The 27,383-nt window shown below is 44.0% G+C and overlaps 1 protein-coding gene across 1 annotated transcript in view; it reads right to left on the bottom strand.

Annotated features, from left to right (window-relative positions):
• pcca (propionyl-CoA carboxylase subunit alpha) overlaps positions 1-27,383 on the bottom strand; it is a 572,168-nt gene that overhangs the window by 209,473 nt on the left and 335,312 nt on the right. The window contains exon 19 of the mRNA XM_070891406.1: positions 7,844-7,946. Coding sequence (XP_070747507.1) covers positions 7,844-7,946 — 103 coding nt within the window. The remainder of the gene's footprint in view (positions 1-7,843; positions 7,947-27,383) is intronic.

Genomic DNA, 27,383 nt, shown 5'->3' with positions numbered 1-27,383 from the left:
TAATACAACTAAGTACAGGATGGAATGTGCCAATCGCACCATGCAAGTCATAGGCCTCAAAACCAAAATCACCAACTCAAATCCTTTCAAGTGGAAATTTGTTGAGGTTATTTCTCACTCAAAGATATGCTACAAAGCTGTCAGTATTTGGGCCAATACAGCTTGAGGTTAATATATTAGCGACTGGGGAATGAAGAGAAGGGGCAGAAGCCTAAGACCAGCTCTATTTCCATAAGAACATAAGAATTAGGAGCAGGAGTCGGCCATATGGCCCCTCGAGCCTGCTCCACCATTCAATGAGATAATCGCTGATCTATACCAACTCCACTTTCCCATCCTATCCTCCATATCCTTTGATTCCCTTAGTGTCCAAAAATATAACGATCTCGGTCTCGAATATACTCCAACTGACCATTCACAGCCCTCTGGGTAGAGTATTCCAAAGGTTCACAACGCTTCATCTCAGTCTTAAATGGCTGACCCTTTATCCTGGGACTATGCCCTCTAGTTCTATACTTTCTAGCCAGGGGGAACAGTCTCTCAGCATCTACCCTGTCAAACCCTCTAAGAATTTTAAACAACAACAACTTGTATTTACATAGCACCTTTAATGTAGTGAAACGTCCCAATGTGCTTCACAGGAGTATTATGCGATAAAAATTTGACACTGAGCCACATAAGTAGAACTTAGCACAGGTGATGCCTTGAAGGAGGAAAGAGAGGTAGAGAGGCGGAGAGGTTTAGGCAGGAAGTTCCAGAGTTTGGGGTCTAAGCAACAGAAGGCACGGCCTCCAATGGTTGAGCGATTATAATCAGGAATGCTCAGGAGGACAGAGTTAGAGGAGCACAGACATCTCGATTGGGTTGTGGGGCTGGAGGCCTTGGAGGGATTTGAAAATAAGGATGTGAATTTTGAAATAGAGGCATTGATTAACTGGAAGCCAATGTAGGTCAGCGAGCACAGGGGGTGATGGGTGAGCAGGACTTGCTGCGAGTTAGGACACGGGCAGCCGAGTTTTGGATCACCTCTAGTTTACGTAGGGTAGAATGTGGGAGGCCAACCAGGGGTGCGTTGGAATAGTCAAGTCCAAAGGTAACAAAGGCATGGATGAGGGCTTCAGTAGCAGATGAACTGAGGCAAGGGCAGAAACAGGCAAAGCTACGGAGTTGGAAATAGGTGGTCTTAGTTATGCTGTGGATGTGTGTTCGAAAGCTCATTTCAGGGTCAAATATGACACCAAGGTTGCGAACGGTCTGGTTCAGCCTCGGATTGAAGTTGCGGAGAGGGATGGAGGGGTGGCTAGTAAACGGAGTTTGTGGCGGTGACTGAAAACAATGGCTTCGGTCTTCCCAATATTCAACTGAAGAAAATTTCTGCTCATTCACAACTGGATGTCGGTCAAGCAGTCTGACAATTTAGAGACCATGGAGTCGTCGAGAGAAGTGGTAGTGAGGTAGAGCTGCGTGTCATAAGCGTACATGTGGAAACTAACATGTTTCTGGATGATGTGTCCAAGGAGCAACATATAGATGAGAAATAGGAGGGGACCAAGGATAGATCCTTGGGGGACAACAGAGGTAACGATGCGGGGCCGGGAAGTGAAGCCGTTGCAGGTGATTCTCTGGCTACGATTAGATAAGAATGGAACCAGGCGAGTGCAGTCCCACACAGCTGGATGATGGTGGAGAGGCTTGGAGAAGGATAGAGTGGTCAACCGAGTCAAAGGTTGCAGACAAGTCAGGAAGGGCGAGGAGGGATAGTTTGCCTTTGTCACAGTCACAAAGGATGTCATTTGTGACTTTGAGAGCCGTTTCGGTACTGTGGCAGGCACGGAAATCGGATTGAAGGGATTCAAACATGGAATTGTGGGAAATATGGGCACGGATTTGGGAGGTGACAACACATTTGGAGAGGAAAGGGAGGTTGAAGATGGGGCAGTAAGTTTGCAAGGGTTTTTTTTTGAGGAAAGGGGTGATGATGGCAGATTTGAGGGAGAGGGGACAGTACCTGAGGAGAGAGAACCGTTAACAATGTCAGCTAACATGGGAGCCAGAAAAGGAAGTTGGGTGGTCAGCAGTTTAGTGGGAATAGGGTCGAGGGAGGAGGAAGTGGGTTTCATGGACAGGATGAGCTCAAAAAGGTCATGAGAGGAGATTGGAGAGAAAGTGGAGAAAGATGTGAGGTCAGGGCTAAGGCAGGAGTGATCCTTAGAGGAAGTTTGGCCCGGTGGGCTAGGGGAAGGAAGGGAAGAGGCAGAGGCGGCCGAACGGATGGTCTCAATCTTAGAGACAAAGAAGTCCATGAGGTCCTCACATTTATTGTCGGAAGTGAGCAGGGAGACAGGGAAGAGGAGTTTCATAAGACGATTAGCGTTGGAGAATAGAAGCCGGGGTTTATCTTAACATTCCAGAATATACGTTTCAATGAGATCACCTCACATTCTTCTAAACTTCAGAGAATATAGCCCCATTCTAATTAATATATAGGCCCGATCTACTTTCAGTTCAGTGCTTTGCTAATGCTGCTGTTGGTTTATTGACTGAGGTGAATAGTGGGGTTGAGTTTCTCTTAGAGGACCACTGGGTGGCAGCAGTGTTTTTCAGACGGTACCAAAGGTCTGGAGCACCAGTGGCAAAGAGCCAGATGATTTGATGAAAACTCTTTTCTGAAGATGCTTGAAATGTTCACGATTGATTTTGTACCTGGCCTGGAGCATCTGCAAATCACAAAACAGCTGAATTCCACGATCTTAATGTACAAAAAGGGTTAAAGGCACCAATCAGCCTTCCAACACTTTCATCAGAACATAAGAAATAGGAGCAGGAGTAGGCCACGGCCCCTCGAGATCAATGAGATCATGGCTGATCTTTTAGCTCAACTCCACCTTTCTGCATTATCCCCATAATATCCAAAAATCTATTGATCTCTGTCCTGAATATATTCAACGACTGAGCCTCCACAGCTCTCTGGGGTAAAGAATTCCAAAGATTCACCACCCTGAATGAAGAAATTTCTCCTCATCTCAGTCCTAAATGGCTGCCCTCTTATTCTGAGACTATGACCCCTGGTTCCAGACTTCCCAGCCAGAAGAAACATCCTCCCTGCATCTACCCTGACTTGCCCTATAATAATTTTGTATGTTTCAATGAGATCACCTCTCATTCTTCGAAACTCGATAATATAGGCCCAATCTACTCAATCTCCTCAGAGGACAATTCCCGGATCCCAGGAATCAATCTGGCAAACCTTCATTGCACTCCCTCCATGGCAAGTATATCCTTTCTCAGGTAAGGAGACTAAAACTGTACACAATACTTCAGGGGTAGTCTCACAAGGGCCTTGTATAATTGCAATATGACGCCTTTCTTCATACTCAAATCCTCTTGTAATAATGGCCAACATACCATTTTCTTTCCTTATTGCTTGCTGCACCTGCAACAACAACAGCTTACATTTACATTGCGCATAATAAAATGACCCAACGCACTTGCACAGGAGTGTTATCAGACAAAATTTGACACCAAGCCACATAAGGAGATATTAGGACAGGTGACCAAAAGCTCAGTCAAAGAGGTAGGTTTTAAAGAGCATCTTAAAGGAGGAATGAGAGACAGAGAGGTTATGGGAAGGAATTTCAGAGTTTGGGGCTTCGGTAGCTAAAGACATAACCGGCAATTGTGGGGCGATGAAAATGGGGAATGCGCAAGAAGCCAGAATTGGAGGAGTGCAGATGCTTGGAGGAGATTACAGAGATAGGGAGGGACGAGGCCATGGAGAGATCTGAAAACAAGGATGAGATTACCATTTGAAGACTCTGTGACAAGCCCAGCTGCGCACCCATGAGTGCATCAATATGCAATTACCGTGGGTATCTGTTTTTAGAAAGAGTCCATGTTGAGAAGGGCAAGTCTTGGATTTAGTGGCTACTCCAAAGTCAATTAAATCCAAATAATGTAGGACTTGATTTGAGAGATTTAACATGAAAAATAATAAATCACATTTCAAAAAGGGAAGTTGATGATAATGAGGACTGTGTGTTGCTGGGGAAAATGTGAAAAATTGTATCAAAAAACTAAAAGGACCATATATTACAATAACAATAACTTGTATTTATATAGCGCCTTTAACATAGCGAAACATCCCAAGGTGCTTCACATGAGTATTATGAGATACAAAAGTAGAAATTAGCGCAGGGCTTGGTCAAAGAGGTATTTTTCAAGGAATGTCTTGAAGGAGGAAAGAGAGTTAGAGAGGCGGAGGCTTAGGCAGGGAGTTCCAGAGCTTGGGGCCTAGGCAACAGAAGGCACGGCCACCAATGGTTGAGTGATTATATTCAGGGATGCTCAAGAGGACAGAATTAGAGGAGTGCAGAGATCTCGGAGGGTTGTGGGGCTTGAGGAGATTCTCTTCTTCTTCTTAGGCAGTCCCTCGGAGTCAAGGATTACTTGCTTCCACATTAATATGAGTTCTCAGGTGACTGATGAGTCCAATGTGGGACCTACAGTCTCTGTCATAGGTGGGGCAGATGGTGGTTCAAGGGACAGGTGGTGGGGTGCTTGGGTTGTCGTGCGCTCTTTCCGCTGTTTGCGCTTAGCTTCCGCTTGCTCCGGGCAAAGTGACTCGAGGTGTTCGGCACCTTCCCGATGCTTCTCCTCCACTTTGAGCGGTCTTGGGCCAGGGATTCCCAGGTGTCAGTGGGGATGTTATACTTTTTCAAGGAGGGTTTGAGGATGTCTTTGAAGTGTTTCCTCTGCCCACCTGGGACTCGCTTGCCGTGTCAGAGTTCCGAGTAGAGCGCTTGTCTTGGGAGTCTCGTATCAGGTATGCAAACGATGTGGCCTGTCCATCGGAGCTGATCGAGCGTGGTCAATGCTTCGATGCTGGCCTGAGAGAGAATGCTGACGTCGGTGCGCCTATCCTGCTAATGGATTTGCAGGATCTAGCAAAGGCAACGTTAGTGGTACTTCTCCAGTGCTTTGAGGTGCCTGCTGTACATGGTTCATGTCTCTGAAGCATATAGAAGGGAAGGTATCACTACTGCCCTGTAGACCATGAGCTTGGTGGAGATTACAGAGATAGGGAGGGGCAAGGCCATGGAGGGATTTAAAAATAATTACATAAATAAAAGTGAGCTGTAGAGGAACTGAATAAATTGAACAAACTTTCCCTGTTGCAGAACGGACTGAAGTTCAATACAAAGGCAAGGCCTACATGTTCTTGGGCTTGGGGAAAAAGAGGGAGGCGAGAGGATGGGGGTGGGGCGGAGGCAGTGGGAGGAAGAGTACTGCATACTATACAGAAAGAAAGACTTGCATTTATATAGCTTCTTTCACGACCTCAGGATGTCCCAGAGCGCTTTACAGCCACTTTTGAAGTGTGGTCACTGTTGCAATGTAGGAATCGCGCCAATTTACACACAGGAACTTCCCACAAACTACAATGAGATAATGGCCAGATAATTTGTTTCAACCTCTCCGCTTCTCTACCTCTCTCTTCTCCTTTAAGATGCTTCTTAAAACTTTCCACATCTGTCCTAATATCTCCTTATGTGGCCCGGTGTCAGATTTTGTTTGATAATCGTTCCTGTGAAGCACCATGGGATAGTTTGTTATGTTAAAGGAGCTATAATATAAGTTGTTGTTGATGTATTGCTGTGGGATCTTTTACATCCACTCAAGAGGGACGGCTGGGCCTCGGTTTAACATCTCATCTGAAAGATGGCACATCCAACAGTGCAGCACTCCCCCAGCACTGCACTGGGAGTGCCAGCTTAGATTTTTATTCTCAAGTCTCTGGAGTGGGACACGAACCCACAACCTTTTGACTCAGAGGTGAGAGTGCTATCCACTGAGCTACGGCTGACACCTGGACATATGGCTACCTGGAGACAACTACAAAGGGACAGCATTTCGTAGCTTCCTTCTCTATTTACATAACACCCTAATAATTTGTACGTGAAGAGTAATAATTTGTATCAGAAGAGTTCGCAAACACTGGTAAGGATTTTGAAACACCTTCTGACAAAAGTCATTGACCAAAAATGTTAACTTTGTTTCTCTCTCCACAGATACTGTGCAACCTGCAGAGTATTTCCAGCATTTTCTGTTTTTTGTTTTGAGTACAGGTATCTAAACGGGGTAGAGGAGCAAAGAGATCTTGGAGTACAAATACACAAATCATAGGTTAATAAAGCCATTAAAAAAAAGCAAATCAAGCACGAGGGTTTATTTCTAGAGGAATAGAATTGAAAAGTAGTGAAGTTTGGCTACACTTGTATCGAACCTTGGTTTGACCACATTTGGAGTACTGTGTGCAATTCTGATCGCCATATTATAAAGAGGATATGGAGGCACTGGAGTGGGTGCAGAGAAGATTTACAAGGATGATACCAGAAATGCGAGGGTTCACTTATCAGGAAAGGATGAACAGGCTGGGGCTTTTTTCTTTTGAAAACAGAAGGCCAAGGGGTGACCTAATCGAGGTCTTTAAAATTATGAAAGGTTTTGATAGAGTGGATACAGAGAGTTTCCACTTCTGCAGAAGAGTATAACTAGAGGCCATCGATATAAGATAGTCACTAAGAAATCAAATAGGGAATTCAGAAGAAACTTCTTTATCCAGAGAATGGTGAGAATGTGGAACTCGCTACCACAGGGAGTGGTTGAAGCGAAAAGTATAGATGCATTTAAGGAGCGGTTAGATAAATATATGAGGGAGAAGGGAATAGAGGGTTATGCTAATAGGGTTAGATGAGGAAAGAAGGGAGGAGGCTCGAGCAGAGCACAAATGGTTGGGCCGAATGTGCCGTATATCCCATGTAATGTTTGTAATTTTGATGATATGACTGAACTCAGCCATGTAAAAATAAAGACAATGTAATCTGGGATTCATAAAAAAATTGGTAATCGAAGCGCAGGGGAATTGTTTTTGTGGAAATGGACATCAAAAGACTGCACTACATAAAAAAAAATACTTATTCATGATGACCAGATTAATGAGATGCCAAGGTACATCTCCTTCTACATTTTAATGCTTTGGGATCCCTTCCACAGGATAAGAAAAGGAACCAATAGCTGATGTTATTACAGGAGTGGTTACAACAGCCAAACAAAAAAGATGTTTTCTCTGTAAAAGCAGTTGAACAAACACAAGACTTTCCTCAGTAAAAAGGAATCCAACATCAAACCACCAGTAAAATCTTGAACCCTAAAACCTCCTTTGAAGAAACCTATTTGAAGTGAGGTATTTCTAGTTATGGGTGATTGAAATGAGAAATCTGTCGCAGCACATGGACATGTTGGCAACGTGACCTGCTAATTAAATCCATGTGAGGCAGGCTCATCTTAAAAGAGGTTCCAAACATTAGCTTTCTCAACTTATGTCTAGTCAATCAACCGGGAAACAGAGTCTAAAACATGAGACCACAGTGACGCAAATCCTGCCCCTAAACTAACCACTTTTTGCATTTTAACCAGATTCAAACGATAAGCATTGCATATTCTACTAAACCAATGCTGCCAATACAAGCTTTGAAAGTGGGAAATTATGCTCAGTAATATGTAAAGCCTGAAGAAGTTTTTCTTTTCCACAGTGCAGCAACACAATCTTGAATTTGGCTAATGCTGGGAGTCTGGGAAATCCAAAAGTAGTTCTGTCTTACTAAAATGAGAAAGGTAGAGCTTCTGTCCTCAACACTATAATATTAACGCATTCGGCTTATTTTGATCAATAAACTGCATTTCTAATTTACAGCACACTTGAAGGCGGCAGACAGCAAACTGCTATGCTGCGTTAGCAACTTTACACTAGGTTTAAAAGGCAGAGATATTGTTTCAAGCTTACAGTGTATGATGACCCCGATCGTGAGACAGTAACAGAATGCACCCCATCATCCAGCTGTACTGACAGCTCCCAGCTCTTCTGTTCTTGTTTAGCAGCAGGAACCCTGCAAACCAAAGTACAAAGAACATTTTATTTCAGAAAGATGAAAATGATGTGCTCAATAAACTTGGATCACAGGGATATATTAAGGGCATTAAATAATTAAGTGTCACTTGAATTTGAGCCTTATTTCATAAATGATCATCCTGTGTACATTTTGAAACATTTTCTGCCCAAATTGAAAGAAATTGTTTTCCTCGACTTTCATCACCAGCCCTGCAAACTTGAAAGAAGCTTGTGCACAAAACAAAACATGCTCTCCCCAAGAGAACTACTGATGGAAAAAAATCAAATGTTAATAAGTGATATTGCTGGAAAATGTACTTGTAAAATTCTTATCATTATGTGTACACATTTGAGTTCGGCAATTATCTCCATTGATGTATTGCAACATTTATATCAAATACAAGGTACTAATCAAAGGAAAAAATCTCAGTGATTAGTGTCATTTTCAGTCAACTCTTTTGAAGACTAAAAGCATTTCTGCATCACAACAAATAAAGATTGCAATTCTACGTTACATTCAGAAAACACAGTGATTGAAGAATCATTCTGATCATTTTCAACTCCATAATGGTAAGCAGCAGCGTTTTATGAGAAACGCTTTTTTCTAGTTGTAAAAAAATAAACAAAATCTTACATAGAATGTACAGCACAGAAACAGGCCATTCGACCCGACTGGTCCATGCTGGTGTTTATGCTCCACACGAGCCTCCTCCCACCCCTCTTCATCTCACCCCATCAGCATACCCTTCTATTCCTTTCTCCCTCATGCGGTTATTTAGCTTCTGCTTAAGTTACTCGCCTCAATCACTCCCTGTGGTAGCGACTTCCACGTTCTAGCCATCCTTGGGTAAAATCTTCCAAAGAATTTATTTTATTAAGCACTAAAAACGTACACTAGGTATTGGAATGGGATTGCAACTTCTGTTATTGGCAAAGTCAAAAAGGTCCACATAATGGACAGAATGTTCATCAATTGATAGTGTTAAAAAACCTTACTCTAAGTTATTAATATATTACAACCCCTGCCTAAAGCAAGCAGAGGCTAGTGTTCTACTCACGCAGTCGCAGAATCACTGATCAAAAAGAAAAGACCTTCAATTATATAGTGCCTTTCATGACCACTGGACGTACCAAAGCACTTTACAGCCAATTAAGTACTTATCAAGTGCAGTCAGTGTTGTAATGTAGGAAATGCGGCAGCTAATTTGCGCACAGCAAGCTCCCACAAACAGCAATGTGATAATGACCAGATAAGCTGTTTTTAGTGATGTTGATTGAGGGATAAATATTGTCCAGGCCACCGGGGATAACTCCCCCACTCTTCGAAATAGTGCCATAGGATCTTTTGGATCCACCCCAGAGAGCAGACGGGGCGTCGGCTTAAAGTCTCGGCTTAATGTAATCCGAAAGGTGGCCTCTTCGACAGTGCAGCACTTCCTCAGTACTGCCCTGGGAGCATCAGCCTAGATTTTGTGCCTAAATCTTCTGGGGAGGGACTTGAGCCCATGACCTTCTGACTCAGTGGCGAGGGTGCTACCAACTGGGCCATGATTTGGATTCACAATCTTGGATTGTTGTAGGATTACCAGCAATAATGCACATTAGATCCATTATTATTCTTCAAAGTGACACCATTCGAAATCATCAGTTCAGAACATAGGAACAGGAGGATTCTGCCCCTTGAGCCTGTTCTGCCATTTGATTAGATCACAGCTGATCCGTATCTTAACTTTATCTACCCACCTTGGTACTGAAATCCTTAATACCCTTACTTAACAAGGGTTATTCATATAAATACAATGGGGCTAAAATTCTGGCCTCGCCGGGTCCATACGAAGTGCGCACGAACTCGGCGAGGCCTCGCAAAAGCCGGTTTTCGGGACACCATGCGCATGTGCCGAAAATCAGCTTTTGCGATCTGTCAAGATGTCTCTAGACAGATCCTCCGCATCCCCGGGAGAAGGACATTCGCACGGGAGAGATTGGGCTATTTGCCCATCTCTTACCCAGCGAATCTCCTTCAAACTTTTACACCTGGTGAAAGCAGGCGCATAGCCTACTTTTACCAGCGTAAGAGTTTAAAACATATATATAGTAAAAACCCTATCCATTAAGGTAAGTTTATTTTTAACACAATTAAAACACATTAAAAAAAATTCCCACAAATATTTTTTTTTCTAAAACATTTAATTACATTTAATTTCATTACATTTTAAATATATGAGGTGTTTTATTTATTTATTATGCTGTGTTTGGGTGTTTTAAGAGTTTTTCTCATTGATAGTAATGGTAACTCGCACAAACTGAGTTCCCATTATCAATGAGAATAGTGCATCGTGATTGGTCGTCCAGGCCCAAGTGACTCCAGCTTGGACCTCGAAGATAGGTTCCCATGCGCTGTGCAGCGAATCTGGGCCTCCGACCGGGATCTTAGGTTTCTCCAGGAACATCAGGTAGATTCGTAGATTTTTTTCAGGTCGGAGGCATTCATACGAAGGAAGCCTCTGACCTCAATTTTACGTCCATTATCAATTACACTGTATAGCACAGAAATTTTTTTAAACACTGGTGCTGTGCATCTTTGTAGCATATTAATGTACAAATTAAGCTGATAAGAACTCAAATAGTCCTTAAGTGTACTATTTGCATCACTGCCACCGGCTTTTACTTTAGTTTGATTCATTTCTGCACCAATCTGCTGCCTTAGCTTGATATCAACGGAAGAGATGCGCCCACTGAGAAGTCAATTTAACAGCAATACATGGTACCCAGGACACTTACAGCCTATAGTATTACATAAAATAGAACGTTACACCTTCTCAAAAGCACATAAATCACAACCAGTCAACATAATAAAATACTATATTCATTCAGAAATATGACCAATGACTCAATTTTTTCTGAGCATAGTTTGAAAGACATGGTTAGATTTTTTATTTTCAAAAGCTGGAGTAGTTTTAGTATTACACTGTCCAGGAGATGCGGATTATAAAAGGGTAGAATTTGAGTGGACAAGATTTAACTTTGCAATCATTATTTGCTAAATTAATGTTTTAGATGGCGTTAATCTCTTAATTCATATGTCTGAATATTTAGTAAAATTGCAAGAGTACAATCACACCTAATAAAACAAGTTAAATTGGTATCACAACACAGCCTTGCCTTTTGGACACTGACATGATCTATCCATGCATGAACTACACAAATGTAAACTCTGCTTGTTAAAGTTCCACCCCACGGTGCACTGACTATTTTCTGTTGAAATTTTAAACAAGAGAAACTCCAGGCTCCAAACAATTCATCTGCAATATGCAGAACACTCATCCAATGCATAGTTCTCAGGAGAAATGATTTCTTACGATTTCATCTTCACTACAAAAACAAGTCTCAATGTGAATTTTTTCCTCTTACCTGGCAGAAGCTTTGAAGACAATGTAACAACAAAAATTTGAATTAATATAGCGCCTTTAACATAGTAAGAGACATAGCAGAGGCCTTGACCATCATTTTCCAGACCTCTTTGGATCTGGGCATGGTGCCAGAGGATTGGAGGACTGCTAATGTAGTATCCTTGTTTAAGAAGAGAAAAAGGGATAGGCCGAGTAATTACAGGCCTGTCAGCCTAACCTCAGTGGTGGGAAAATTATTGGAAAAACTCCTGACAGACAGGATAAATCTGCATTTGGAAAGGCAAGGATTAATTAGCATGGATTTGTTAAGGGAAGATCGTGTTTGACTAACCTGATTGAATTTTTTGAGGAGGTAACTAAGAGGGTTGATGAGGGCAGTGCGTACGATGTAGTATATTTGGACTTTAGCAAGGCTTTTGATAAGGTCCCACAAGGTAGACTGGTCATGAAGGTTAAAGCCCATGGGATACAGGGCAAAGTGGCAAGTTGGATCCAAAATTGGCTTGGAGGTAGGAAGCAAAAGGTAATGATTATGGATGTTTTTGTGACTGGAAGGATGTTTCCAGTGGGGTTCCGCAGGGCTCAGTACTGGGTCCCTTGCTTTTTGTGGTATATATATTAACGATTTCGATTTGAATATAGGGAGTATGATTAAGAAGTTTGCATACGACACTAAAATTGGTTGTGTGGTTGATAATGAAGAGGAAAGTCATGGGCTGCAGGAGGATGTCAATCTACTGGTCAAATGGACAGAGCAGTGGCAAATGGAATTTAATTCAGAGAAGTGTGAGGTGATGCACATTAAGCGGTAGGCCACGTAATAGTGTAGATGAACAAGGGGACCTTGGGGTGCTTGTCCACAGATCCCTGAAAGTAGGCCAGGTGGATAAGGTGGTTAAGAAGGCATACGGAATGCTTGCCTTTATTGGCCGAGGCATAGAATATAAGAGCAGGGATGATACTTTGGTTAGGCCACAGCAGGAGTACTGCATGCAGTTCTGGTCGCCGTATTATAGGAAGGACGTGATTGCACTAGAGAGGGTGCAGAGGAGATTTGCTAGGATGCTGCCTGGAATAGAGAATCTTAGTTATGAGGACAGATTGGATAGGCTGGGTTTGTTCTCATTGGAACAGAGGAGGTTGAAAGGAGACCTCATCGAGGTGTACAAAATATTGAGGGGTCTGGAAGTGGATCGTCAGGTTCTTTTTCCATTGGTGGAGGGCACTATTACAAGGGGGCATAGTTTTAAGGTGGTTAGTGGAAGGTTTAGAGGGGATTTGATGGGGGGCTTCTTTATGCAGAGGATTGTGGGGATCTGGAACTCGCTGCATGGCAGAGTGGTGGATGCAGAAACCATCACCACTTTTAAGAGATGGTTGGATGGGCACTTAAAGTGCAGTAACCTGCAGGGTTATGGACCTAGTGCTGGTAATTGGGATTAGACTGGATGACCTTTTGTTGGACGGCGCAGATATAATGCTAAGTACTGCAGTGAATAGAATACGGCCAGGGTGATCTCCTGGACTAGTGTTGATTGCCTGGATGGGTCAGAGAGGAATTTCCCCAGCTTTTTTCTCCCTAAATTGGCTTGGGTTTTTATCTGGTTTTTGCCTCTCCCAGGAGATCACATGGCTCCGGTTGGGGTGGAGTGTAGAATGTTTTCAGTATAAGGGATGTCACAGTTGTGTGAGGCGGACTGGTTGGGCTGGGTGCCTTTGCCCTTCCGTCATTGTTCATAGGTTTATATGTAACCTTTAGGGCTGCTGACCAAGGGCCGTGCGCGGCTCTTTGTCGGCCGGCGCAGACACGATGGACCGAAATGGCCTCCTTCTGCGCTGTAAATTTCTATGTTTCTAACTTGTCCCAAGGTGTTTCACAGAAGCGTTGTCAAAACAAAAATTGACACCGAGCCAAACAAGGAGGCATTAGTCCAGGTGACCAAAAAACTTGGTCAAAAAGGTAGGTTTTAAGAAGCGTCTTAGGAGGACAGAGAAGCAGAGAGGTTTAGGAAGGTATTCCAGAGTTAGGGCCCAGGCAGGTGAAGGCATGGCGGCCAATGGTGGAGTGATGAAAATTGGGAATGTGCAAGAGGTCAGAATTGGAGGAGCGCAGACACCATGGAGGTTTACAGGACTGGAGGAGGTTACAGAGGTAGGGAGGGGGCGAAGCCAAAAAAGGATTTAAAGACAAGGATGAGGATTTTAAAATCAAGACGCTGCCAGACTGGGAGCCAATGTAAGCCAGCGAGCACAGGGTGTGATGGGTGAATGGGTGAACGGGACATAGATGAGCTTAAGTGAACGGGGGGTAGAAAATGGGAGATCAGCAGGAAACAGTCGATCTTGAGGTAGCAAAAGCATGGATGAAGGTTTCATGAGCAGATGAAACAGGGACAGGAATAGAGATAAAAACTTCAGGGCCTAGAAACTGGAGTGTATAGCCCCGTTGTGAGAAGGATGAACTGAAGGAAATCCTTATTAGGCGGGAAATTGTGTTAGGGAAATTGATAGGATTGAAGCCGATAAATCCCCGGGGCCTGATAGTCTGCATCCCAGAGTACTTAAGGAAGTGGCCCTAGAAATAGTGGATGCATTGGTGATCATTTTCCAACAGTCTATCGACTCTGGATCAGTTCCTATGGACTGGAGGGTAGCTAATGTAACACCACTTTGTAAAAAAGGAGGGAGAGAGAAAACGGGTAATTATAGACTGGTTAGCTTGACATAGGTAGTGGGGAAAATGTTGGAATCAATTATTAAAGATGAAATAGCAGCGCATATGGAAAGCAGTGACAGGATCGGTCCAAGTCAGCATGGATTTATGAAAGGGAAATCATGCTTAACAAATCTTCTAGAGTTTTTTGAGAATGTAACTAGTAGAGTGGACAAGGGAGAACCAGTGGATGTGGTGTATTTGGACTTTCAAAAGGCTTTTGGCAAGGTCCCACACAAGAGATTGATGTGCAAAATTAAAGCACATAGTATTGGGGGTAATGTACTGACGTGGATAGAGAACTGGTTGGCAGACAGGAAGCAGCGAGTCGGAATAAACAGGTCCTTTTCAGAATGGCAGGCAGTGACTAGTGGAGTGCCGCAGGGTTCAGTGCTGGGACCCCAGCTATTTACAATGTACATTAATGATTTAGATGAAGGAATTGAGTGTAATATCTCCAAGTTTGCAGATAACACTAAGGGCCCAAGTTTCGAGCCGCGCCTAGAACGGCGCAGTCCCGACCTGGACACCCGTTTTTCGTGCCACAAAGTGCGCCTAAAAAAACCTCCAGATTCTCCACCTTCCTGCAGGTCCTCTGGCCCTCGGCGCGGCGCGGCGCAGCAGGAGCTGTAGGGGGCGGAGCCAGGTCTCTGCACTGAAAACAGTGCCGGGACCTCTGCACATACGCGCTACAGTGGGCGCGCAAGTGCAGTAGCTCCAGGCGCCCGAAACTGTGTGGGAGGGGCCCGAAGCACGCAGCCCCTAGCCCTGGCCGAATGGCCTCACTGGGGCTGCGTGAATAAGGCTCCTCCCACGGCCAGCTCCTGCTTCCTCCCGACCCGACTCCCGTTTCCCGCCCCCCACCGCCTCCAGACCGGACCCGACTCCCGCTCCCCCCCGCCCCTCCCCGGACCCGACTCCTGCTCCCCCCCCCCCGCCTCCGGACCCGACTCGACTCCCGCTTCCCCCCCCCGGACTGGATCCGACCCGACTCCCGCTTCCCCCCACCCCGGACTGGATCCAACCTCCCTTCCCCCCCGACCTGACCTCCCTCTCCCTCCCTCCCCCCGACCCGACCTCGCTCCCACCACCCCCCCCCGACCCGACCCAACGCCACCTACCTGTAAATCTGGTGCTGGGGACGGGCCCTGCCCGAAGTCTTGGGCCCGGCCCGTTCAGCCTCGCTCCCCCTTCTCCTTCTCCCCCCCCTTCTCCTTCTCCCCCCCCCCCCATCTCCCCCCCATCTCCTTTCTCCCCCCGCCTTCTCCCCCTTCCCTCCCTCTGCTCCCCCCCCTCTCGCTGTCAGAAACACAGACACTGACAGACAGAGAATGAGAGACACACAGACAGACAGAGAGATAGAGACACTGACAGAGACACACCGGTGGGGGGGGGGAGGGGGCATCCCAGCATGCTATTGGAGGGCTCCCGGTGCTGCAGTCGGTAAGTAGAAAATGTTTTATTTATTGATTTTAAAAAAAAATAATTATTTCTTATTAATTTTTTTTGATTGATTTATTGGTTGATTTATTGATGTATTTATCATTTATTATTGATGATGGCTCTTATTTGTAAAACTGAAGTGTTTAATGTTTGAAAACTTCCCTTTAAACCCCCCCTCCCACATTCCCTACGCCTGATTTGTAACCTACACCTGATTTTCTAAAGTGTAGACAAGGTTTTTTCGAGCGTACAAAAATCTTCACTTACTCCATTCTAAGTTAGTTTGGAGTAAGTTTTCACTGCCGAAACTTTGAAAACAGGCGTAAGTGGCCGGACACACCCCCTTTTGAAAAAAAAATTCTGTTCCAAAGTGAAACTGTTCTAACTGACGAGAACTGGAGCAAACTAAATGACGAGAATTCCGATTTCTAAGATAGTCCGTTCTACACCAGTTGCTCCTAAAAATCAGGAGCAAATCATGTGGAAACTTGGGGCCTATGCTGGGTGGCGGTGTGAGCTGTGAGGAAGTCGCAGGGTGACTTGGACAGGTTAGGTGAGTGGGTAAATACATGGCAGATGCAGTATAATGTGGATAAATGTGAGGTTATCCACTTTGGGGGCAAAAACACGAAGGCAGAATATTATCTGAGTGGTGGCAGATTAGGAAAAGGGGAGGTGCAACGAGACCTGGTTGTCATGGTACATCAGTCATTGAAAGTTGGCATGTAGGTAGACCAGGCGTTGAAGAAGGCAAATGGTATGTTGGCCTTCATAGCTAGGGAAATTTGAGTACAAGAGCAGGGAGGTCTTATTGCAGTTGTGCAGGGCCTTGCTGAGGCCTCACCTGGAATATTATGTTCTGTTTTGGTCTCCTAATCTGAGGAAGGACATGCTTGCTATTGAGGGAGTGCAGTGAAGGTTCACCAGACTGATTCCCAGGATGGCAGGACTTACATATGAGGAGAGACTGAATCGACGGGCCTGTATTCACTGGAGTTTAGAAGGATGAGAGGGGATCTCATAGAAACTTATAAAATTCTGATGGGATTGGACAGGTTAGATGCAGGAAGAATGTTAAACATCAAGTCTTATAAATGCATGAAGCTATTTCATATTGTATCAGTTTGCTGCATAATGATTACAATTTGCAGTGATACACAATAGCAAATTCATCATCATCATAGGCAGTCCCGCAGAATCGAGGAAGACTTGCTTCCACTCTTAACATGAGTTCTTGGGTGGCTGTACAGTCCAATACGAGAACCACATCTCTGTCACATGTGGGACAGATAGTTGTTGACGGAAAGGATGGGTGGGACTGGTTTGCCGCACGCTCTTTCTGCAGCCTGCGCTTGATTTCTGATTGCTCTCGGCGACGAGACGCGAGGTGCTCAGTGCCCTCCCGGATGCACTTCCTCCACTTGGGGCGGTCTTTGGCCAGGGACTCCCAGGTGTCAGTGGGGATGTTGCACTTTATCAGGGAGGCTTTGAGGGTGCCCTTGTAATGTTTCCACTGCCCACCTTTGGCTCGTTTGCCGTGAAGGAGTTCCGAGTAGAGCGCTTGCTTTGGGAGTCTTGTGTCTGGCCTGCCCAGCGGAGCTGATCAAGTGTGGTCAATGCTGGGGATTTTGGCCTGGTTGAGGACGCTAACGTTGTTGCGTCTGTCCTCCTAGGGGATTTGTAGGATCTTGCGGAGACATCGTTGGTGGTATTTGTCTAGCGACTTGAGGTGTCTACTGTACATGGTCCATGTTTCTGAGCCATACAGGAGGGTGGGTATTGCTACAGCCCTGTAGACCATGAGCTTGGTGACAGTTTTGACGGCCTGGTCTTCAAACACTCTTTTCCTCAGGGTGCCGAAGGCTGCACTGGTGCACTGGAGGCAGTGTTGGATCTCGTCGACAATGCCTGCTCTTGTTGATAGGACGCTCCCGAGATAAGGGAAATGGTCCATGTTGTCCAAGGCCGGGCCGTGGATCTTGATGACTGAGGGGCAGTGCTGTGCAGCGAGGACAGGCTGGTTGAGGACCTTTGTCTTACTGATGTTTAGCGTAAGGCCCATGCTTTCGAACGAGGCCTGTGTCTACGCACATACAGAGGCTGAACTCCAGGACATAGTCGACATATTTACTGAGGCGTACAAAAGCATGGGCCTTACGCTAAACATCAGTAATAGCAAATTAGAGAGAGAGAGAGAAAGAGGACATTTAAAAGAGTGATAGAAAGAGATAGAAAAACAGAGAAAGAATTGCTTTTATACCACGACCACAGAACACCCCAAATCATTTTCCAGCCGATGAAGTACTTTTCCTTTCAAATATAGTCACTGTTGTAATGTAGGAAACATGGCAAATTCGGAGAGATTAGGGCAGATGACCAAAAGCTTGGTCAAAAAGGTAGGTTTTAAGGAGCGCCTTAAAGGAGGAATGAAAGGTAAAGAGGCGGAGAGGTTCAGGGAGGCAATTTCAGAGCTTTGGGCCAAAGCAACAGAAGGCATGGCCACCAATGGTTGGGCGATTATAATCAGGGTTGCTCAAGAGGGCAGACATAGATATCTCGAGGGGCGGGGGGGTGGTTATGGGGTTGGAGGAGATGACAGTGATAGGGAGGGGCAAGGCCATGGAGGGGTTTGAAAACAAGGATGAGAATTTTGAAATCGAGGCACTGCTTAACCGGCAACAAATGTAGGTCAACAAGCACAGGGGTGAGGGATGAGCGGGACTTGGTGCGAGTTAGGACATGAGCAGCCGGGTTTTGGATGACTTCAAGTTTACGTAGGGTAGAATGTGGGAGGCCAGCCAGGACTGCGTTGGAATAGTCAAGTCTAGAGGTAACAAAGGCATGGATGAGGGCTTCAGCAGCGGATGAGCTGAGGCAAGGACGGAGACGGGTGATGTTTGGGAGGTGAAAATAGGCGGTCTTATTTATGCTGTGGATATGTGGCCAGAAGCTCATTTTAGGGTCAAATATGACACCAAGGTTGTGAACTTCAAAGCTCTTCTTCGAAATAGTGCGAAGGGACCCTTTACGTCCACCTGAGAGGGCAGATAGAGCCTCAGTTTAACAACTCATCTGAAAGACTGCACTGGAGTGCCGCCCTGGACTATGTACTCAAGTTCCAGGAGTGGGACTTGAATCCACGCTTTGCTGAGGCGAGAGAGAGTGCTACCACTGCAATAAGGCTGACACTTATAAATTTTTAAATAACAGATCATAAATGGGGTTTAAAGCGGCACCAGAATTTTACTTTCATTTTTAGTCAGAGGGCCCAGGTAGACAATTTTATTAGAAGTGGGAATGGCATAAGACTCTATTAAATCACATGTTTGAAAATAATATGCTGCAACAGAGATTATGGGGCGCCAGGTCAGGCGGACAATTATGCTCACAACAGGCAGCCCGGCACCCGCTATTGAGTGGCAGGCTGCTGGCCCAGCCGAAACCCTTCCTGGTGGCCCAGTCGATCTAACTAATAGCTTTGCAGAGTTCGCAGCGGCCCTCCCCTTTAACTGAAGGGGAGGGACGTTGTGACACGTCAGCGTGGTGCTGATGATTGGTCGGGGCGGTATCTCCACCCCATGGGTTGCTGTGGAGAAAAACTTTTAAAAATGGTCGGTGCGCCCCGTTTGGGGAGGGGCTCAATTTCAGCCCCTATGTATCTCGAATCAGAGAATGATACAGTACAGAATGAGGCCATTTGGCCCGTCGTGCCCATGCCAGCTCTTTAAAAGAGCTATTCAATTAGACCCACTCCCTAGCTCTTTCCCCAGAGCCCTATATTTTTTTCCCTTCAAGTATTTATCCAATTCGCTTTTGAAAGTTACTATTGAATCTGCTTCCACTGACCTTTCAGGCAGCGCATTCCAGATCATAACGACTCGCTACGTAAAAAAATGATTCCTCCTGTCGCCTCTGGTTGCCAATCAACTTAAATTTGTGTCCTCTGGTTACCAACCCTCTGCCACTGGAAACATTTACTTTTTATTTACTCTATTAAAACCATTCAAGACTTTGAACACCTCGAACAAATCTCTTCTTAACCAGAACAATCTGAGCTTCTCCAGTGTCTCCACAGAAATGATGTCCCTGAGCCCTGGTACCATTCCACTAAATCTCTTCATGCACCTTCTACAAGGTCTTGATACATCCTTTCTAAAGTGTGGTGCCCAGAATTGAACACAATACTCCAGCTGAGGCTTAACCAGTGTTTTATAAAGATTTAGCATAAGTTCCTTGCTTTTTTACTCTAATCCGCAATTATTAAAAGCCATATCTAAACATTTGATAAACTTCTGATGCATTTACAGGAAACTAGATAAATACAGGAGCAAGAAAGAAATAGAAGGATATGCTGATAGGGTGAGATGAAGTGGGGTGGAAGGAGGCTCATGTGGAGCATAAATGCCAGCACGGAACAGTTGGGCTGAATAGCCTGTTTCTGTGCTGTAAAATTTTATGTTACAATATGACCATTTCTGTCATAGTGGCAGCTATTGTAATAGGGTCTGTGTGAAATATATCTGTTTTGTCTTGTTCACACTGCTGTGAAGTGTCTTGGGACGTCTTACTACGTTAAAGGCGCTATATAAACAAGAGGTGTTATTATTAGGATGACTTGCAACTCAATTTAAACGGTACATATAATTTCTATGCTTCAACACCTTAATACTTGAGATGAGGCGAATTTGATGCCAAATAATTTATTTTCTGTGGGGCCCCAAGCAATGTTCCCCCTAATTTCAAGTTTGGGTGCGCAGTCCCATTATGGGCTGCGCGACCCATTCAAAGTTTCGCCCAAGCGCAAAATTTTACATTGAGAAAGCCAGTCTCGGGCTGTGCAGGACTGGCAGACAGTTGTGCGACCGCGCGACTTAGAGGGAACGTCGGCCCCAAGTTTCCTTTTGATCTTTGCCATCAGTCTCCATTACACACATACACTGCTTTAGGGAGTCTGACAAGACTTTAATAAAAGTCAATTAAAGCTTAGTTTACAGATTCTTTATTTCAACAACAACTTGTATTTATATAGCGCCTTTAACATAGTGAATCGTTCCAAGGTGCTTCACAGGAGTATTATGAGACAAAAAAATTGACACCGAGCCGCATAAGGAAAAATTAGGGCAGGTGACCAAAAGCTTGGTCAAAGAGGTAGGTTTTAAGGAGCATCCTGAAGGAGGAAGGAGAGGTAGAGAAGCGGAGAGGTTTAGGCAGGGAGTTCCAGAGCTTAGGGCCTCGGCAACAAAAGGCACGGCCACCGATGGTTGAGCGATTATAATCAGGGATGCTCAAGAGGGCAGAATTAGGGGAGTGCAGAGATCTCGTGGGGGGTGGGGGGGGGGGGGGAGGGGGGGAGGGGGGGGCTGGAAGAGATTTCAGAGATAGGAAGGGGTGAGGCCATGGAGGGATTTGAAAACAATTGATGTACTACTTGCTAATTATCTGCTAATCTTACAATTTTGTTTATCTAATCTAGCCTTTGAATTAAAAAAGAGAGATGTACATTAAAAGTAAATTCTGATTTGGATTAGCTTTACTATTCAGTGAAAGGATCATTAAGGAACCCTTAGTCATAACTTTCACTGCAGGGAGTCACAAAAATGATCAAGAATAATGTGGCCCGTTTAGTCAGGAGCCGAGGTCAGTTTCTGCATACGAACCCACACTAGAGAAGTCGGTCATTCATCTTAAATGATTTCAGAAAATTTGCAAAGAGCGTGAAAGATATGTTACGCAAGCATATAGAAGTATTCAGTGGAGGTAGACAAGACCAGCTACATGGAGACTACAAAGCAGCCCTCCCACGGTTCATGAATAAGTCGAGGAAATTATCAGAAAAAAATGGAGATGTTTGGACAGATGGCCCACTTAAAACACATGGGATAAAGTGGGAGCAATTTGAATGAAATGTTAGATTTTGTTAATAATTGATCTTTATTCTCTGTATTCCCTAGGCAGGTAAATGAATAAATTCTTGGAGTGTTACAAGTTATAAGTCTTGCTGACAAAAAAACTATTTATGAACTTTACTGTTGGAACCTTAGAAAAGTACTTAAATGTAAAAACTGTATGAAAACCTCAAGTAGAATCACACATAAAAGGAAGGTCAGGATTAAAGGAATTTTAAATAGCATGAATCTGTTCCAACCAAAACAATGCTGAGGATTTATTTTGTGATCATTCTGCACTTTGAACACTCGCTGAAAGTCTCCTCCATGTATAGCAAACTCTAGACTTACAATACCGCATTTCCTCCCTATTGCATCACCATTTGTAATTTGTATGTTTAACACTTTAACAAAAAAAGTTTTATTTAACTGTTGGGCATGCTCAAACTCCAGAACTATTATGTCGTATGTTCAACATGCTCACTCATCCTGGGTCTTCGGAACAAACATATCCTTTCAGTTCAATATTTCACTCTCTTTCAACATCTTAAATATCGAGATACCCGTTAAGCTGTGCAGCCACACAGCGGTCTGGAGGTCCCGTGCAGGTCGCTCACCGTCTTTTCAAGGGAGAAACCGCGTACGCACAAACATTTGAATGGGCTGCGCAGCCAGTTAATGGGACTGTGCACGAAAAATAAATTACAGGGAACATTGCAAGATATTCATTGTCAAGATCTTCACATTCAAAAGTAAGTAAAAATAAAGTATGAATCAATTCAACCAACTTAATTGGTCCAACATTAACTTGTATTTATATAGTGCCTTTAACATAGTAAAACAACCCAAGGAGCTTCACAGGACGATATCAAGCAAAATTTGACATGTAGTAATAATTGAATGAAACAGAAAATTCAAGTGCATCATGGCTCCAATCCCTCATCACCACTGGTTATAATTACTCTGTGCTACACAAATACTTGTTTTTTAAAATGTTATTACTGTTATTGCTTTATTTCTCCTGGCGTGTTGATACACTGCAATGCAAACGCAATTGATTACATGGATTAGTTAAGAATCTCTAGTCTGCAGCACTGATTAACTCAACAACTTTGACAGGCTATCAACAAAATAATTGCAGTAGTGGCTCATAGCATTACCACTGATTTTTTTAAGCTCTGTAAAAATATATAATAATGCATCATTGGCACAATATCATTTTATCTAAATCATAGCTAAAAAGTTTCAAAAAGTTGTTTAAGTTAGTGTGACTATTTAGACTAGACTGTTCAAAATACCAGCTGACATCTACTTGTTTGGCTACAGGGTTAAAAATGTGGTTTTTCCTTATTTCAAATTCCAACACCCTTGCTTCAGCCTTACAACGACTGAATGCTGCTTAAAAGCAGGGCAAATATCTTTTCAAATTCCTGTTCTCACACATAAATCATCAAGGAAACTATGTCATGCAGAGACAGGGGTCATTCTCCTAGTGAGACAAATTCTTTTAATACTGCTGTTCTGGTCCAGCACTTTTGTCTGCACCTATTAGAATAACATATAAGTTTATAAGCAGGTAACTTATTTATCCGTCACCTACGCAAAGTAGCCAGTTTTTTTAATGTATAACAGAGTAGAAAAGCAAATAATTATAAAATAGCCCATTACTTAAACACCTACTTAAGCAGAGATTTGCAATAAAAAATTAGAATAAAAATAGCACTATAAATTAAGATTTGGGAAAGCTTTTATGTTAAACAAAAGTGCGCCATTAAATACTTTTGGTTTGAAAAAAAAAAAATTTTGTTTTCGGTTTGTTACGTAATGAGTTATTTGGGAGTTTATGACCACAGTTATACGACATCACTGACTCTCTTGTGCTTGGTGATGTGATGTGTTGATACAGCCTCAGTCATAAATGCACATATGGATCAACCTATAAAATGGAATCTCATACATTACAATTGTTAGCACTAACTTAACATTTCCACACCTTATAAAAATACACGGCTTTAATTTTTCAGGCTTATTTGAATGTGAGTAATATTCCTCATCACAGATATATTGTTCCAATACTCCAGTATTACAGTTGCTTGTAGTTTTACTCTTATAAATATTTTAGTTAAACAACGTTTAGAAATATTGACCCGGAATTTGCAATCCTGATGACGGCGAACTGGTAGCGTTCACCGTCATTTCACCTTTGAAACTGACCGCGACTTCAGGATATAGCGTATGGGCAGCCTTATGTGTCATTCACTGCTCCGTCAATGGCTGCACTGTGGAAGCACCCCCCCCGCCCCCTCCCCGCAACCAACACAGAACCGGCAATCTGTGAAATATCTTAAATCAGGGAAATTGATGAAAACTTCGGCTCTTCCGCAGAAGCACACTATTAAGTTCCCCATTACAAGTTACAACACCATGACCGGGATTGCGCCAACAAAGGCGACTTCGATGCGGGGGGCATTGGTGCAGCATGGGAAACCCGCTCCGAACTGCAGCCCGCCCTCTCCCTTCAATTTTCCATGGCTAGGGCTTGTTAAGCCCGCCCTGCGGGTTTCCCGGCCAATTAACTGGAAGCGGATCTGATGACGTCATTTGATGACCTGTTATCAGCCAGTTTCCTTAAAGGGACCATGCCCACAATGATTTTGACCGTTGTTCTGTCAGCGTTTTGCAGCACTGAGCTACTCCAAACACTGACAAACACTGCACAAAGGGGCACAGCTGCACCCAGGCTCTCCCATGACTCCCTCCAGATGCTTATGGAGGGAGTCACAGCACGTATGGAGGTTCTCTTCCATTCCAAGTGGCGCAAACTTTTCAATTATCTCAAATGATCAGAAATGTTACTGCAAAGCCATAACCCAACCTCATCCTGCTGCGCCACTTATCACATCCCCATCATTCTGCCTTCCCCACTCTACCCCTGCACATCCTTACTCACACCAACCTACTTTGCACCTTCACCCATCCCCCACCCTCTCTCTATATCTACATTATCAGTTCTCCATTTCACTAGCTAGTCCTCACACTCACCCTCATCCTTGTCCAATCATATCAACTAACAGCACACAAAGGTAGGCACTAGGGTCCTTTAGCCAATGTTCATGTATAATTAATGTTGATGTGTTGTCAAACATTGAAATCTTTATTTTCAGCACTTTGCATTCTTGGACAGATTTGTGGGTACCTTTGGAAGTGGCTTAGCGAGTTGCAGTGAACGGTGAGACATAAGGATACCCCCCCCCGCCCCCACAATGGTCACGAGTATGAAAGGAATGGGTTGGACATTGCAGGGATGTATAATGGAGCTGGTGTAAGGTGGTGCCAACCTGGCATGCGTCAGTCAGGGTGTACAACGTGCAGTAAATGTGACCATGGTGAGGCCATCCCTGGCCTCCCGAGTAGCAATGTGGTTGGGTGCTGATGCCCTGTGTACTGTGCAGCGTCAGGTGATCGCGGAGAAGGTTGGTGTTGTTGTTGTTGATGATGCTGGTGTGTTTAGTGATGTTGGTTTGGGGCTGATCGTGGTGGGATTCTAAGGACCAAGGTGAGGTTTTTTCAAGGGCACCGATGCTGCTGGAATAGATGGCAGCTGAGGTTGAGATGACAGAAGCACCCTGTCAATGGTGAGAGAGGTTGCTCCAAGGAGGTGACACTGGATGGAGAGTTCACTGCAAATACTTCCAAAGTGCATACAGCTCAAAAGTCTCTTCCAAATCCTGAAGGCTTGAGCTTCTGACATTGGAAAGTGAACAGATGTGAAATGGTAGCTTTTATACCACTTCTGCAGTTGCCAACTATCCAAAGCAAGAGAGAGTCATTGAGAAACCAACTCCATTTACCTGACCGAGGGACGGCAAAAAGTTGGTAACTTATAAGTGCCTGCTTTTAAGCCTCTTAACTGGCATTTAAGTAATGTTTTAATGATTTTAATTACCTGTCCTGCCGCTTGCTGTTGGGTCTGCGATCCGAACGCAGATCTGACAGCTGAGAAACTCACACGGAAGTGGGTTCAGAGCGGGATCCCGACCCACTGTCAATCAGGGCCATTTTGACAGCGGGCCCGCCTCTAAACCCACACTCACAGGGCTGCGAAGATTCCAGCCAAAGCGATTAGGTGTAACTGGGGTTTTGACAGCCTATTGAAGTGTCAAATTTATATATTTTAATAAAAATTAACATTTTTAAGAAGCTTGTTCATCTTTATTTCAGGTTTGCCTTTTCCCCATGTGAGCTAACATTTAAAAAAAGTTAGAATTTTAAGATCTTATCCACTTCCTGGTTCACTGGATGTGAGAATTCTGTGTTTTGATTGGCTGCTTAGACAGTCTGTTAACATCACAGCAGCTCGCACTCGGGGATTCCCAATTAACTTCCATTGACTTGAATTACATGTTGGAAAATCAGAAATTCTGGAAACAGAGATGGCAAGATCTTTGTGCGAAGCTTAATTCAGGGCCAGCGGCGAACACCTTTGCTTCACCACTGACCGCAAATTCCGGGACAATGTTTTTTTAAAAACTACAATGTGCATCAAGCACAACGGAATTTTAGTCCTTAAAAGGTTAATCACGATGATCATTCTGCTAAAAAAAAAGAGTTTTAAATGAAGATGCCATTCTTAATTTTAACTTTGCAATATTACAGAACACATTAACGTGGAGCCATTCAATATGAGTATGGCTGATCCTCTATCTCAACACCATATTCCTGCTTTTTCCCCATACCCCTTGATGCCTTTTGTGTCTAGAAATCTATGTATCTCCTTCTTAAATATATTTATTCAGTGACGGCCTTCACAGCCTTCTGAGGTAGAGAATTCCACAAGTTCACCACCCTCTGAGTGAAGAAATTTCTCCTCATCTCAGTCCTAAATTTCCGACCCCATATCTTGAGATTGTGACCCCTTGTTCTAGACTTCCCAACCAGGGGAAACATCCTCCCCGCATCCAGTCTGTCCAACTCCGTCAGAATTTTATACGTTTCAATGATGAAGGATAGACAGAGACAAAAAGGAGGTGGGGTGGCGTTGCTGGTTAAAGAGGAAATTAATGCAATTGTAAGGAAGGACATTGGCTTGGATGATGTGGAATCTGTATGGGTGGAGCTGTGGAATGCCAAAGGACAGAAAATGCTGGTGGGAATTATGTACAGGCCACCAAATAGTAGTAGTGAGATTGAGGACAGCACCAAACAAGAAATAAAGGATGTGTGCAATAAAGGTACAGCAGTTATCATGGGCAACTTTAATTTACATATAGATTGGGCTAACCAAACTGGTAGCAATGCGGTAGAGGAGGATTTCCTGGAGTGTATTAGGGATGGTTTTCTTGACCAATATGTCGAGGAACCAACTAGAGAGCTGGCCATCCTAGACTGGGTGATGTGTAATGAGAAGGGACTAATTGGCAATCTTGTTGTGCGAGGCCCCTTGGGGAAGAGTGACCATAATATGGTAGAATTCTTTATTAAGATGGAGAGTGACACAGTTAATTCAGAAACTAGGGTCCTAAACTTAAGGAAAGCTAATTTCGATGACATGAGGCGTGAATTGGCTAGAATAGACTGGCAAATGATACTTAAAGGATTGACGGTGGATAAGCAATGGCAAATATTTAAAGATCACATGGATGAACTTCAACAGTTGAACATCCCCGTCTGGAGTAAAAATAAAACAGGGAAGGTGGCTCAACCGTGGCTAACAAGGGAAATTAAGGATAGTGTTAGATCCAAGGAAGAGGCATATAAATTGGCCAGAAAAAGCAGCAAACCTGAGGACTGGGAGAGATGTAAAATTCAGCAGAAAAGGACAAAGGGTTTAATTAGGAGGGGGAAAATAGAATACGAGAGAAAGCTTGCCGGGAACATAAAAACTGACTGCAAAAGCTTCTATAGATATGTGAAGAGAAAAAGATTAGTCAAGACAAACGTAGGTCCCTTGCAGTCGGACTCAGGTGAATTAATAATGGGGAACA

Source organism: Pristiophorus japonicus, chromosome 10 (assembly GCF_044704955.1).
Source record: "Pristiophorus japonicus isolate sPriJap1 chromosome 10, sPriJap1.hap1, whole genome shotgun sequence".
Taxonomy (NCBI): Eukaryota; Metazoa; Chordata; class Chondrichthyes; family Pristiophoridae; genus Pristiophorus; species Pristiophorus japonicus.
This window is presented reverse-complemented; position numbering and strand designations above follow the sequence as displayed.